The 16,023-nt window shown below is 36.4% G+C and overlaps 2 protein-coding genes and 1 non-coding gene across 17 annotated transcripts in view; 1 reads left to right on the top strand and 2 right to left on the bottom strand.

The window, feature by feature from the left end:
- Positions 1-16,023, bottom strand: part of TRAPPC13 (trafficking protein particle complex subunit 13) — a 34,827-nt gene that overhangs the window by 17,476 nt on the left and 1,328 nt on the right. For all 15 annotated transcript variants that reach the window (XM_081518291.1, XM_081518294.1, XM_081518295.1 and 12 more), the window contains exons 2-4: positions 6,487-6,555; positions 5,836-5,935; positions 4,125-4,209 (exon numbers count right to left, since the gene is read on the bottom strand). In XM_081518291.1, coding sequence (XP_081374417.1) covers positions 4,125-4,209; positions 5,836-5,935; positions 6,487-6,555 — 254 coding nt within the window. The remainder of the gene's footprint in view (positions 1-4,124; positions 4,210-5,835; positions 5,936-6,486; positions 6,556-16,023) is intronic.
- Positions 976-1,082, top strand: LOC145519232 (U6 spliceosomal RNA). The gene has a single exon (XR_014063649.1). It is a non-coding gene; the product is annotated as a U6 spliceosomal RNA (small nuclear RNA).
- On the bottom strand, positions 11,083-12,526 carry SHLD3 (shieldin complex subunit 3). Its single transcript, XM_081518335.1, has one exon. It carries the CDS (start codon positions 12,443-12,445, stop codon positions 11,687-11,689), a length of 759 nt encoding a protein of 252 aa, XP_081374461.1. The 5' UTR covers positions 12,446-12,526; the 3' UTR covers positions 11,083-11,686.

Below are 16,023 nucleotides of genomic sequence, written 5' to 3'. Positions count from 1 at the left end.
CATACAAACGCACACCTAAAAATAAATAAAATCAGCCATGAAGTAGGGGGAATCCAAAATGGAATATATTCAGCATCAAATGAACCTAACTCTACTGCAAATGAACACAACCATATCAAGAGTAAAGGAAAAATAAGAACCAATTTAAGTCTGGCAAACAAAAGCTACAAACAAAAAGAATGGCACACAAATGTTTTACTCTTGAACATCTGCTTTTTGGCAGGGGTACAGATTAGCAATTCTAAAATTTCTATGTGTATACCAGGATTAAACAAAAAATATATACATTATGGGTAGCAAGAGACAGGTTTCTGACTTTTGGAGAGAAAAAAGTACAAATAAGAAGAGTGAGAAGGCTACAATGAAACCTTTGGTACTGGACTGGAATTTGGGGCATCCACGTGAACATATGGTTTTAAAATTTATATATATACAGATGGATATTACAGAAACATATACAGATGTGTACACATGTGTTAGTATATAGCACTAAAAGGTAAATAGTCATTCAAAACAACATTAGACGTCAGAAACAAACTGATTTGTAGAAGTAGAGATCAACATTAAAGTCATCAACTATGAAAGAATCAGTTTCTTTAACTAAGCAACCTGCCCCTACTAAGTTATTTTCTCCCATATTCCCTGCTAGCTTCTTTTGTAACATTTATTACCATCTATAATTACCTTATGATTTTTTATCCACCTGTTTCCTTCCATCTCCCCTACCAAAAATGTAAAGTCTGTTGAGGTAGGAACCTCTTGTCTTTTCTTCTTCACTGTTATACATGGTACCTGGCACACAGTAGGTAATTAATAAATGTTTGTCAAATAATGAAATTATGATAAAACTTTAAGGCAAATGTCAAGAAAAATACAGATAAAGCAAAAATCACATTAAGTCACAGGGAGTGGAAGCGGTTTTGTCTGTAAGAGCTAAGACTTTTAAAAAGATTTTGTTTAAAAAAATTCAGTTAAGTGCTCGCTTCGGCAGCACATATACTAAAATTGGAAAGATACAGAGAAGATTAGCATGGCCCCTGCGTAAGGATGACACACAAATTCGTGAAGTGTTCCATATTAAAAAAAAAAAATTCAGTTAAGTTTTTAGCAGTAAATTCTAACCTAACATTCTTAATGCAGGCACTTCAAAGTGGGATATTTATTAGTTCCCTCTCTTTTGTTATTATATTCAGTTACTAAACAGTAGTAGTAGCTCATATTTATTGGGCTCCTACCATGTGCAAGGCCCTGTTCTAAGCACATTACTCATTTGATGCCTGCTATAAGCTTCAACAGTATGTGAACTGAGACCTTTCAGATGTACAAGCTAGATTTAGAAATGACAGAGGAAACAGAGATCAAATTGCCAACATCCGATGGATCATCGAAAAAGCAAGGGAATTCCAGAAAAACATTTACTTCTGCTTCATTGACTACACTAAAGCCTTTGACCATGTGGATCACAAAAAACTGTGGAAAATGCTAAAGAGATGGAATACCAGACCACCTGATCTGCCTCCTGAGAAATCTGTATGCACGTCAAGAAGCAACAGTTAGAACCAGACATGGAACAACAGACTGGTTCAAAATTGGGAAAGGAGTACATCAAGGGTGTATATTGTCACCCTGTTTATTTAACTTATATGCAGAGTACATCATGTGAAATGCCAGGCTAGAGCAATCACAAGCTGGAATCAAGACTGCTGTGAGAAATATCAACAACATCAGATATGCAGATGATACCACCCTAATGGCAGAAAGTGAAGAGAAACTAAAGAGCCTCTTGCTTAAAGTGAAAGAAGAGAGTGAAAAAGCTGGGCTTAAAACTCAACATTCTAAAATCTAAGATCATGGCATCTGGTCCCATTACTTCATGGCAAATAGATGGGGAAAAAATGGAAACAGTGGCAGATTTAATTTTCTTGGGCTCCAAAATCACTGCAGATGGTGACTGTAGCCATGAAATTAAAAAGATGCTTACTTCTTGGAAGAAAAGCTATGACAAACCTAGACAGCGTTTTAAAAAAGCAGAGACATCACTTTGTCGACAAAGGTCCATACAGTCAAAGCTATGGTTTTTCCAGTAGTCACGTACAGGACGTACAGATGTGAGAGATGGACCATGAAGAAGGCTGAATGCAGAAGAATTGATGCTTTCAAGCTGTGGTACTGGAGAAGACTCTTGAGAGTCCTTTGATAGCAAGATCAAACCAATCAATCCTTAAGGAAATCAACCCTGAATATTCATTTAGGAAGAACTGGTGGCTGAAGCTGAAGCACCAATACTTTGGCCCCCTGATGCAGAGAGCTTACTCACTGGAAAAGACCCTGATGCTGGGAAAGATCGCAGGCAGGAGGAAAAGGTGGCGACAGAGAATGAGATGTTTGGATTGCATCACTGAATCAACAGACATGAGTTTGAGCAAATTCCAAGAGGTAGTGAAGGACACGGAAGCCTGGCCTCCTGCAGTGCTTGGGTCGCAAACAGTGGGACACGACTTAGTGACTGAATAAATCCTGAAGCAGATACTTGTACCATCCCTGTTTTACATACAAGTGAAAGAACACAGAAGGAACAACTCCCCATAGGTTATACAACTAATAAGTAATGAAACTAAAATTCAAAATTCTTTAACATTTTAGACATTAGAGAAGGAGGAGGGGAAGAACACAGTCAAACCCATGGGCTTTCTGTCCAATTTGGTTCCCTATGTATTATCTGTTAAACATTAACCATAACTACAGTATGTATTATACATATAGCTAAACACTTTTACCCTTTTCCTTTTTCATGTTATAATTGCTGCACTTAACATTTATTTCCTAATTACCACCAGGACTTTTCCAGGGTTGGAGATAAAGCAGTGAACGAAAGAGACCAAAATCTCTGTTCCTATGGAATTTAAATGTTTTGGGAAGATAATACAGAGTAAAGGAGGAATGGCTAGCTGGCTTGAGGAAGGGGAATACAATTACAGGGTAGGTTTCATGCTCCAAATTGGTTTTTGGATGAGCAGTATTTAAAAAGGGATGTATTCTCTTCTTCACCACTATAACACAGAGCCTGGCACACAGTAGGCAATTAATAAATGTTTGTCAAATAACGAAATGAATGAAATTATGATAAAACTTTAAGGCAAATGTCAAGAAAAATACAGAGAAAGCAAAGATCACAATCAGTCATGGGGAGTGGCAGTGATTTTGTCTGCAAGAGCTAAGACTTTTTAAAAGATTTTGTTTAAAAAAAAAAATCAGTTAACAAGCTTTCTGCAGTAAATTCTAACCTAATATTTCTTAATGCAGGGACCTCAAAGTGGGATATTTATTAGTATTGTCTCTTTTGTTATTATAAATGTCACGTGAATACAGATTTGATAATGAATTTTTTTCTTTTTCATGCTCTCTTTGTGAATATATCCAAGGTGTTTAACTGAGCTAGCATATTCTAGCTCTTGATTCTCAAAACTGTAAGAATCTTCTAACTGGCTTATTTCCTACAAACCATCCCATACAATGCTTTCATGTCAGCCTTCCAACAGGAACCTCTGCTCAAAAGTCTCCACTGATTGCACATTGTCTTAAAATAACCTCAGCCTTCATCTGGCTTTTAAGATGCTCACTTATTGTATGGTTACTACCTATCTGTACCACCTTACTTGCTCTTACTAGGTGAATTCTGTTCGCCGCTACAAGACCACATTGCACACTCCTATGTCTCTGCCCCCAGTCACCATGCCCCTCTTTTGTCTTTTCTTCTAAACTCTGCCATTCTTTCAAGACCTTGTGTTCCCTCTCCTTCAATAGCCCTTCTGGAATGATGCAATCCCCAGTGACGGATCTCTCCTCTTTCAAACTTTATTATGTTAATCATAAATCATTAACAGAAATTTAAGTGCTATTTACCTTTGGTATATTTTCTCATACAAGCTATCACAAACTTTGAGGATAAGGAACAATGATTCTATGCATAGCATATCTTATAACTTAGGGTGTTCCATTAATGTTTGCTATTAATAACAATTAAAAAGTCAGTATCAAACATGTATTTTAAAGTCTCAAAACATAAGAATAGAAATGAAAAAGTAAAAAAAAAAAAAATTATCCCCCAAAAGAATGCCACTTACTTTAACCAATATATCTTTTACAACTTGATTGCTATCATTATGGACACTGATATAACTGGAAAAGGTCTCTCCCAAAAATATATTCCTGTGAAATAAAATAAATTTTTAGACAGAAATCCATTCAAGTTTTATCACAAATATTCTATTTATGCATCACTGAGAATATCAAATGGAGAAGTTACTAAAGGATAGTAATACCTTGATGGATTACAGCCTTGTTATGAAAGAGTGGCTTCTGTAACTCAGGTGAAATACTATTTCAATATTTCTTTGTTTACACTAGGTTGCTCACTCATTTTCTAGTGTAATTCAAAATACAAATTTAATCTATAAAGCATGCTATATATCTTGACCCTCAACTACTGCCAAAACTAACAGCCCTTCTAAAAATAAGTCACTGAAATCAGATCCACATTAAAGTCTTAAGATTTGTTAATAAGGAGGCTACAAAAGGCAATACTTGAAATAATTTATGCCCTGAATCTAGAAGGGATCAAGTTATTGATCTCTGAGTATTTTTACCAATTTATTTTATTTTTCTAACTTATTCTAATTAAAATGACTAGTGGCATTACTTTATAAGTAGTGGCTCAGTCATGTCTGACTCTCTGCGACCCCATGGCTATACAGTCCATGGAATTCTCCAGGCCAGAATACTGGAGTGGGTAGTCATTTCCTTCTCCAGGGGATCTTCCCAATCCAGGGATCAAACCCAGGTCTCCTGCACTGCAGGTGGATTCTTTACCAGCTGAGCCACCAGGGAAGCCCAAGAATACTGGAGTGGGTAGCCTATCCTTCTCCAGCGGATCTTCCCGACCCAGGAATTGAACAGGGGTCTCCTGCATTGCAGGCAGATTCTTTACCAGCTGAGCTACCAGGGGAGCCTCAGTATATATTATATATAATGCATATTAACATATAAATGTATGTAGGTTTATATAAAAATATTTTAATATGAATATTTTTTAAATGAATATATTTCTAAGATCTCTAGACACTAATCAATGACCACATTCTATAAACCTTTAAAAATTATCTTGGTTGCAAACAGAGTGGAACCAGGGGCTTTTACCTCAGTAATAATCTAGAATAAGAGAATAAGAGCAAGAGAAGGAATAAAAACATTTAGAGTTCCTAATAAGCTGACAAGTCCAATAACTTATGTGGGTCAAGGGCTGTGAAGGTGAACAAAAGAGCTGAATCTGAAAGACACTGAGACTGAATCCTTTAAAATGAAAGGAATACACAGGCATTTAAAAAGATCTGTAGGCTTGTCTGCTGGCTCAGTTGGTAAAGAATCTGCCTGCAATGTAGGAGATCCAGGCTCGATCCCTGGGTAGGGAAGATATCCTGGAGAAGGAAATGGCAACCCACTCCAATATTTTTGCCTGGAAAATCCCATGGACAGAGAAGCCTGGAGCCACAGTCCATGGGGTCACAAAGAATTAGACATGACTTAGCAACTAAACCACCACCAAAGAAGAAAGTTAAAATTCTACCACCCTAGGAACCACTATTAATACTTTGGTACGCATTTACTTAAACAAACAAACAAACCAGAATCACATGGTACAATTTCTGTTAAACCTTTTTTTTCAACCACTTAAATGTACCATGAGTATTTTTCCATCCTATAGTTATCTTTCGAAAACATGATTTGTAACGGCTTCAGAGTGCTATTGTGGTTTAAACGTAAGCATATGATTCTTACCCAAAATTCTGTGGTAAGGTCAACATTTCTCCCAACATTAAAATTTCTGCACCCTTTACAGTTGAAGGATCATCTCTCATAAGTTGGTTAAAGAGATCTCCTATAGAAAGAGAAAAACATCAAATTCTAACATTGACCTTGTAAATAACTTTTATTTATGTGAAGAAATAATTTTGAGAGATATTTTAAAAAATAATCTCACAGCAAAAATTATATTAAAAAAAATCTAATTTCTAATCTTCATTACAACAACGCATGCCAAAAAATTCTGTTTCTACAGAAAATGAACACTTTAGGGCCAAAGGAAAATGTAGATCATGAGATATAAAATATAGAAGCTCCAATAATTTTAAATAAAGGGAATGCTAACATACATTGATGGAACATGTGAGAATAAACAAAATTTTAATAGCATTATTACAAGGAATGTGTTTTTACTAAAACTAAAAGTCTGTTGCCATGGGATATCAATAGTATCTTGATTTATAGATTATAAGTGAGATTTACTGCTCAAATAGCCACATTTACATGTACAAAAAAAAGCAATGAAGGATACAGCAAAGAGTCAGTGTAAGATTGGCAAGGCTAGGCTTATTGCCAAGGTAATACAACTCTTTCCTAGGTACAAGAAGAATAAAGCATGTGTCATACCAGGTAAGTCTTTCTCTTCACATGTTACTGGAATATTGGTGAATAAAGTAGGCTTGGTCAACCGCATTACTGTCAATTAGAAAAGTAGGGAAAAAAAGAAAGAAAATATTAATATTTTATGCCAGTGTTCCCAAGTTGAATGTATGATATTAACCAATTTTATACTACAGTAAAATATAATCTAAATACTACCTAAACTTAGTATAATATTAAGGATTTCCCAAGATTACTATACAGCAATAATTTACTTAAAGTGTTAATATGTAACAAGAAGAATTTTATATACGACAAAGAACAATTTTGCTTTTACTTACAATCTAAGGAATTATAAAAATCATATGCAAATGCAATATGTCTCATTATACAAAAAGCAGAAAATAAAAGAATTTGAAAACTTAAGGTATAGTAGGAGAAAAGACTTTAAAAATATCCTGAGTGACTTCACTGTAAACAATACCAACAAATTATTATTAACCAATATTAGTCTGACAGGGAAAAAAGGATGCGCCATTTTGAATATGAAACAATACTTTTATGCCAAAAGGATTTTTGTAAACTTTATCCATGTGTTATAATCATGGATCACTGAAGTCAGTAAGTAGCCCTTTAAGTAATATTAATTCTCTGTAAACATTATGAAAGTATAAGTAAATGTGTAGGTTTATAGAATTCCAAGCAAAACTAGTATTTGTTCGTGGAAAATGACAAAATGTATCCGAAGTTTATCTAGAAAAACAAATAAAAATAAGCTATAGAAATTCATAGGAAACAATGAGAAAAAACTGGACATAATAGGAAAACATGTAAGTCCATAATCAACTAATAGGCTTATTAATATAAGACTATACAGATATGTTAGAAAATTTTAAGAAGCCAAACCAATCAACGCTATAAGGTATTAGGAACCTGGCTCACTATCTGAGAAAAATGAAATTTAGTTTACATTTCAAATATCAAATACTGTATGTATCAAATAATAGACAAAAATTAAGTAATACAGAACCAGAAAAAGTGAAAATTTATTACACCTAATCCAGCAAGGACAGGACGTTCTAATTAAAAAATCTGTTTCAATTATTTCCAAAGATTGACTTTTCACCACATCAAAATAAAGACAAAAACATAGAAGTAAAAATCATACAAACTCTATTACAGAAAATGAATCCTAGAACTTTTATTAAAATGTTCATTCAAACCTTTAACCCAAAACTTTATTGACCTAGGAGCGTCCCTGGTGGCTCAGTGGTAAAGAATTCACCTGCCAATGCAGAAGACATCGGTTCAATCCCTGATCTGGGAAGACCCCATATTCCACGGAGCAACTAAGCCTATGCGCTACAACTATTGAGCCTGTGCTCTAGAGATCTGAAGCCGCAACTACTGAAGCCTCTGCGCACCGCTCATAGCAGCTTATATATATCACGAACTATGTTTATTCACTTATTAGTTTATAGCTGCTGCTGCTACTGCTGCTAAATCGCTTCAGTCGTGCCCGACTCTGTGCGATCCCATAGACGGCAGCCCACCAGCCTCCCCCGTCCCTAGGATTCTCCAGGCAAGAACACTGGAGTGGGTTGCCATTGCCTTCTCCAATGCATGAAAGTGAAAAGTGAAAGTGAAGTTGCTCAGTCGTGTCTGACTCTTCGCGACCCCATGGACTGCAGCCTACCAGGCTCCTCCGTCCATGGGATTTTCCAGGCAAGAGTACTGGAGTGGGTTGCCATTGTCTTCTCCTAGTTTATAGCACTCCTATTCAAACTCCTTGTAGTTTAAGCTCTTATGTATCATGTTCAGTTTTGTAGCCTTGCCACTTGATACAGGTTTTGGCAGAATTAGAACCTCATCCTAATCCTCAAGTAAGTGGTGTTTTTGAAGATTTAACTTTCATGAACTGAGGCCATTAAACAATGTTATATTGAATAGATGGCTGCTGAGACAGTCAAAAAAAGCTAACCTTAAAATTTCTAAAGTCACTTGTGTAGTTGATTATTTAGTGGACATTTACTAGTGCCAGACTTTATGATAAATACAAGTACTGACACATTTAATTCTCAAAACTATAAGGTTGAAATTATCATTACCCTCCTATAACAGATAAGGATGGTGCCTTGAGAAGGTAATTTATATATAAAAGATTATACAGCAGATAGATGCCAGAACTAGACTCTGATGACTTCATTCTGCTCAAAAATAATTTTCCCTATTAATTATAAGCCCAGGGTCATAAACCTGGAATGTCAAGCTTTATTAGAAACATCTCATGGGAATTCAAAGTCCAGCTCTCTCTCAGAATATTAACCAGTTGCACATCAGTGACGTGGAAAAGAAGTGAATGGGGAAGTGTTTCAAATCTCTTTCACTCTTACTTTTAACTAGGAAAACAGATTAAAACCTGAAGAGGATACAGGCATTTGATTTACACTTGATTATGAAATTCAGATTTCACCTAAAATTTTGTAAAAAAAAAAAAAAATTTTAAAGTCTTCAATAAATTAAAATATTAAAAAAAAGGTAGGCTTGAAGTTATTAATTAATGAATGAGGCTAGTTCAACTTGCACATACATTTATCTTGGCCAGAACATTAGAAAAAATTATGTCGAATCCTTAGAGTTCTTACCATATTTAGTTTTACTTATCTAGTTCCTGAAGGCATTCAGTTTTGTGAACCTTGGAATAATCTGGGATATTTTGAGCAGATTAAAGTCAATCATTATGCAGGAACTCATCTGAGAATTAAATTCATGTGATACCCTTCACATCTGTTTTCTTAGAATGAATTAACATTTGTAACATTGACAGAGAAAAATAAAATTATGGTATTGTTGCCTCTTTCCTAGAAAGTAAATGCTTTGGGATTCTCCGGGCCAGAATACTGGAGTGGGTAGCCGCTCCCTTCTCTAAGGGATTTTCCCAACCCAGGAAGGAATCGAACCAGGGTCCCCTGAACTGTAGGCGGATTCTTTACCAGCTGAGCTACCAGGGAAGCCCTAAATGCTTTGGCATTTCACCAAATGCCCTCAGATTCACCTTCCTGTACATGTTTTTGTTTCCTCAATTTATTCACATTGATGACTTGACAGTGGAACCTACAAATATTGCCGAGCCCTACTATTAGTGGTAGAATCATCAGTCCTAAGGTTTTAAACACTTTCAAGAAGGCTTCAAAGATGTGTCAATGGACTCTCAATTCTTAGTTACTATCTAAGTATTGTCTAGGAAGATGAGACATGATTGCTTCTTCCTTTAAGATCATGACACTATTTGCAGTAAAATTCATTTTCCCAGTTCTGATTCACCTTTTCATTGTTTCTCAAAGGGGAAGAAACCAATTCATATAGAGTAAATTAGAGAAATTTACATCTGCCACATATGAAGACGAAGAAACTCTTTTTAATGGGATTCTTGAATTAAAGAGCTGGTCATAAGAAGCTCATAAGAAAATATTCCTAAGAATATTTTCAGTTCTGTGTATCATCATTTTAAAATAACAAAAATGTATTATAAAAGAAACACTGTGGTCTATGTCAGTGACCCTGTCTTATGATTACTTAACTTTTAACCCTTGATTAACAACCTAATGCTGTGTAAGACCTGAACAACAACAACAACAAAATTGTTTATGATTGCCTAATAACATTGTTGCTGCTGTTTAGTCACTAAGTCACGTCCGACCCTTTTGTGACTCCATGGACTGTAGCCCACCAGGCTCCTCTGTCCATGGGATTTCCCAGGCAAGAATACTGGAGTGCATTGCCATTTCCTTCTCCAGGGGATCTTCCCGACCCAGGGATCAAACCCTGTTCTCCTGCATTGCAAGCAGTTTCTCTCCCACTGAGCTACCTGCAAAGCTCACTGGTAAAAATGAATAATTTCTGACTTTTCACCAGCAGTTTTGACTGCAAAGATGACTAATGAATGAAAGAGGAAGTAATTACTGAAGACGTTATCTTGGAAACTCCCTCTATACCTGGTGACTTTTTTCATTTAAAGATTTTTGGAAGTATTCATGTACATGATGATTATTTTCTACAGAGCAGTCTCATTTGAGACAATAAAAAAGGTGCTAATAGTTGAAAACAAAAATGTGTTTGAATAGTGTGAAACCTAATTAGAAAAGATAACCTCTTCAGTTAAAAACTGGTCGACTTCTCAGGTTTTAAGGAACCTCAAGAGGCATGGGTTATGAGAAACCCTCCAAAGGGCACATTTACCTTGCCAGGCACTGTGCCACAAGGCAAGCATGTTTTTGCCTTCCTAATGAACATAGTCTTACTGGATTTTTTTACGGATAGAGTTTAAATATTAATAATAGTGTCTATGTTAGCTCTGTGAGGGCAGGGTCCACATTTGTCCCTTCTCCACTTTACTCTAGCATCTAGTTCATGGTAGGCATTCAAATTTGTTAAATAAATATACTCTCTAACAAAACTTTCATTATATAACCACTTTGGAGATTTTTATAAAATGATGTGTAAACCCATTAACATTTTGCTATGGGAAACCCACAGTGAATCCAAGAACTGGAGAACTAGTGATTAGCATTACCAATATTATACTGAATTATCTATATTAAACAAAGAAATCTCTTATCCATATTTGATACTTCACTTCAAAAAATGTTTATTGCCTTAAAGATATATTACGGTCTGAGACAAATTATACATTTCGTACTTTGTTTCAAAACAACACATCAGTTATTGTCTATTACATATCTTTGGCCATAATCAGCAGAATATGGGCTGGTATTTCAGTTTGAATTACATTATGCCACATGAGTATCATTCCCAACAGAACTGGTTTTAGTTTTATTAAAAAAAAAAAATCATTGCACTTTAGGCGAGTTAAGAAAAAATCCTGTAAAATTCGATTCTGGGGATTTATCAAAATCCAAACTATTCACTGTACTTCACAGGAATATCTAACTGGACTACTGGAAAAGCAGTAACAGAACAAAAAGAGTAGAATATTTAACCTTTAAATTCAGTTTGAATAATAATTCATCACAATTCATTTAAAAGAAAGCTGCTCAAAGTAGAACCCAGAAAGTTCCTGACTTAACTGGAAAGCCTAGGAATGCACCTGATATTTACTTCTGGGACAAAAACTGTATACATAACCACACACTTAAAAATTTATTCATCTGTTTCAGTTCCTACTCAGTTTATTCAGAATATTTTTTTTGACAATCACTGTAATTCATTACATACTAAAAATAACACCATATTTATGCACAAATAAATTAATTTCTCCAGTAAGAGCTAATCTTCCTTTAAGAAGATTCCCCACGTATTCACAGTACATAATATCACAGAACACCCATATCTGGCCTAAATGTCTCTGAATTGTAGCATTACAAGATGGAAGTTCATTGTGCCTGATAATTCGATTGAGTTTTGCCCAAATGTCTTCCAGAGTCTGGTTGTTACAAATAGTGTGTTCTATTGTCCATCTTGCTCTATAAAATGAGTGCAAATTTAGTGCCTTTAGATTATCTTGCAATTTTTTAGACAAAGGAAAGACATTTTCAGTACAATTACTGCTGGGAAGTGATGAAACACTCCAAGACCTCTTCTTGTGCCGTTTTCCTTTTTCTGCCTGTTTCTCCAGACTTCCCGAGTTAGTCTGTTCATTCAGCGTGTGTGATTGGATTAAGTGCTTCTTTCTTTTCAAATTAGGTTGAAACTCCAACAGATCTACTGTGCAGTCATAACTCTGTGATTTAATACTATGTTCTGAACTGGCTAAGTACTGTCTCACATCTTCAGCTGACTCGTCAGAAATCCCAGGTGGCAATCTTTTAGGTTTGAGTGGAAGTCTGAACCCATCATGTGGAAACCAAGGAATAAATCTCAATAGCGGACGTGTAGGAAAGTCTTGAATTGCTTTCTCTGCAATTTTTGGCAGTTGTGTGGGATCACTCTCATATGGTCGATAATGTAATATTACTTCTGTAGTCATTCTGCAGTAATCCTTCTATTCTTAATGAAGAGAAAATTTCTTAGCTGAGCTCCTCAGAGCTAGAATGTAATTTATAATTACAAGACTCTCTCTTTCCAAATCAGAGGGAAACAGGACCTAAAGTGGAAGTATTACAAAGAATAAGATATGGTAGGGAGAGCCTATATACAGATAGGCAGGGAAAAAAAGAAAAAAGCAAAACCAATTCTAATATGATATTTTATCAAAGTGCTACTGGTAAATGTGAATGCAATCCACAAAACTGGAAGTCTTTTCTCTCAAGAAAATAAGGAATCTGGATTACATACCCTTAACATCCTTTTAGCCTAAACCTTCTAATAATCAACATGTTTAACTGAATAGACGTAACAGATTTGGAAGTAGTGCTATTAACATATTAATATATAATCTTAACACTATAGCAAAAACAAAAAGTAGATTAAGATTTTTAAAATAGAGTCATATGAAGATAATGAACAAAAATGCAAGAATACTTAAAAATCTGATATGTGAATTGAGGACAACGAAAATCACTGTAATTTTTAGTCTACCTTGAGGAAAATGGATTCTCTCATACTTCAAAATTACATGAATTCTACCAAATAGAATACTTAAATGATTTTATTTCATTCTCAGAAGTAAACACTTGAAGTGGAAATGCAAATGAAAACATGAAAATGGTTTAACCTTGCATTTTAATCAGACCAGGAACTGGTTTCGTGACAAAGTCTCATCTATATAATTGGGGCACTTAAGTAGTGTCAAAACCTTAGTAGCATGGCTCCTGAATTCCAATTGGGAGGATGAACAAGAAGGCTAGAGCCTTACTTTTTTCCTCTTAGAACACAAAAGTCTTCAAGTTACACCAAATTAAGTCATCAAAAGTAAGTGCCAGTACACAACACACAGGTTCAATAATGGAGCCTTCTCTGGATCTGCAAGTTAAGACTTCCTAATTGGGCCCAAAGCTGCATAAGTCATAATGCAGGCTCTTTTAAATCCTAGCTTCTGGAGTTAAAAACAAGAAGTTGGGACTTCCCTGGTGGCTCAGTGGTAAAGACTCTGGCTGCTAATGCAGGAGACACGGGTTTGATTCCAGATCTGGAGGTCCCATGTGTGGTGGAGCAACTACGCTCTTACGGCACGACTATTGAGCCTGTGCTCTGCAGCAAGAGAAACCACCACAATGAGAAGCCCATGCACTGTAACTAGAGAGTAGCCCCCGACGAGTTTCTCGTCGCAACTAGAGAAAAGTCCAAGCAGCAATGAAGACCCAGCACAGCCATGTGTGTGCGAGCTTCATCTCTCAGTCGTGTCCGACTCTTGTGACCCCACAGACTGTAGCCTGCCAGGCTCTTCTGTCCATGGGATTCTCCAAGCAAATACTGGAGTGGGTTGCCATTTCCTTCTCCAGGGGATCTTCCCCACCCAGGAATTGAACCCGGGTTTCTTGCATTGCAGGCAGACTCTTTACCGACTGAGCTATGAGGGAAGCCCTAGCACAGCCATAAATAAATAAAATTTTAAAAACAAGAGGTTGAATCATTTCTCCCAAAAATTATCAGAGAACTACTTGATGACGGTTCTCCCACTGCCACAATGACTGTGAGTGGAGGCTCCCTGTCATGATGTCACAACACTCATTTGACCAATGTTCTGAAAAGTCAAAAGTAACCAATCTCGTAATGATTCTTTTCCCTACTGTTAATGTTTACTAACACATTTGACAGCTCTTAAATTCAAAGCGATTGTGATCCTTAACATCTATTTTTAACATGGTTCTAAATATAGACAGCATATTCTTTCATGACTCAATAATGCTTTTAGATTTTCTTCTTTCCATTTTTACATTTCAAGATATGGCACTGAGAATTCTTTAACTGTTGTCTGAACTTATTCAGTGTTGTATTTCAGGGACACTGAAGTTGTGAGAACGCCTTAATATTTTACATATACATGAAAGCAAACTGATATATTTGGCATTCAACGATTAGAAATTGTGAAAATTCTTGGATAATTAGGACAATGGAGAAAATGGGTCCAAAGAACTTTAAGAAAACTGAAACCAACAGTGACTTTCAAAGAACTTGTCCTTTTAGGTTGCCAAAATACTCCTTCCCAGGAACCTTCTGTTGTGGAAAATAAAAAATACCTGGGAAAGACTATTGTAGCAGCCTAAAAAGACAATGGCAGTTAGCCTCCACATCCCTGGAATTTAACTATATATAATATCCTTGAATGTGTACAAAATGACATCTAGTAGCTAACAGAACTCCAAATTCCCATCAAAATACTAAGGGAATAAGAACGTCTGAAAATGCTCTTTCCTTCATTTGGAGGCAACATGGAGTCTTGGAAAGATCAAGGCCTTATGTTGAAATACTACCTTAATCATTTACTAGCTCTGTGATCTGGAAAAAGTTTAACTGAGTTAAGCAATATATATTCTACATATCTGATATAAGACTGAGATATAAAAAAAAAGTGACAATTTCTCTTCTTTCTTTCAGAAATAAGCCATTTAATCCAGGCCATTTGCTCAGGCTAAGCTCACAGGTCTTACTGCTACTAGTTAACATTTCAAATTCTTAGTTCCATAGTCCGAGACAGTTCTGATAACCCCAACTATCAGTACATGCCTTTTGTACAAATGAAACTGGTGAGCTTCTGAAATGTCTGATGCTTACTGCATAAGTGAGGGGGTAAGAATCCCTCAAAATGGATACCACAAGAAAGGTTTAAGTGCAGTTCAGCTGAATTCACACTTCTACTGAGCATCTTCTCAGTTCAGTCCAAGAAGATATTGGTAACTACAGTGTGCCCAAGAAATAAGTGCATATGTGGTCGTAGAAAACAGAAGAAATAAAGCTAGAGGCATTTCAAATAAAAGATCTCAGAAAACAATCTGAGATCTCAGGAATTTTAGAGAAAGTATGCCCTGCTGCTGCTGCTGCTGCTGCTAAGTCACTTCAGTCGTGTCTGACTCTGTGCGACTCCATAGACGGCAGCCCACCAGGCTCCACCGTCCCTGGGATTCTCCAGGCAAGAATACTGGAGTGGGTTGCCATTTCCCTCTCCAGTGCATGAAAGGGAAAAGTGAAAGTGAAGTCGCTCAGTCGTATCCGACTCTTAGCGACCCCATGGACTGTAGTCTACCAGGCTCCTCCGTCCATGGGATTTTCCAGGCAAGAGTACTGGAGTGGGATGCCATTGCCTTCTCCGATGCCCTGCTGGTTCTCTCTAAATAATAATCCAATCAAATCATCAAACTTACTCAAAACTGTATGCTGTCTACAGAAAATGAAAATTGATACGAATTTTCCCATACACGATACTCGGAAGTAAAGTGCAGCGAGTTTTAACAAACCTAAATTACATGTTGTAGTACTCAGTTCAGTTCAGTCGCTCAGTCGTGTCCGACTCTTTGCGACCCCATGAAACGCCAAGCACGGAGCTTGGCGGGTTCAGTCCATGGGGTTGCCTCCCTGTCCATCACCAACTCCCGGAGTCTACCCAAACCCATGTCTGTCGAGTCGGTGATGCCATCCAGCCATCTCATCCTCTGTCGTCCCCTTCTC

The sequence above is a fragment of the Giraffa tippelskirchi genome, chromosome 8 (assembly GCF_054371585.1).
Source record: "Giraffa tippelskirchi isolate mGirTip1 chromosome 8, T2T-mGirTip1v1.2.pri, whole genome shotgun sequence".
In the NCBI taxonomy this organism is placed as follows: Eukaryota; Metazoa; Chordata; class Mammalia; order Artiodactyla; family Giraffidae; genus Giraffa; species Giraffa tippelskirchi.
The sequence above is the reverse complement of the archived record's forward strand: the minus strand, read 5'-3'. Positions and strand labels throughout refer to the sequence as shown.

Bases quoted from the DNA above. Each gene is read 5' to 3' on its own strand.
- SHLD3 (XM_081518335.1), bottom strand. From the start codon at position 12,445: ATGACTACAGAAGTAATATTACATTATCGACCATATGAGAGTGATCCC.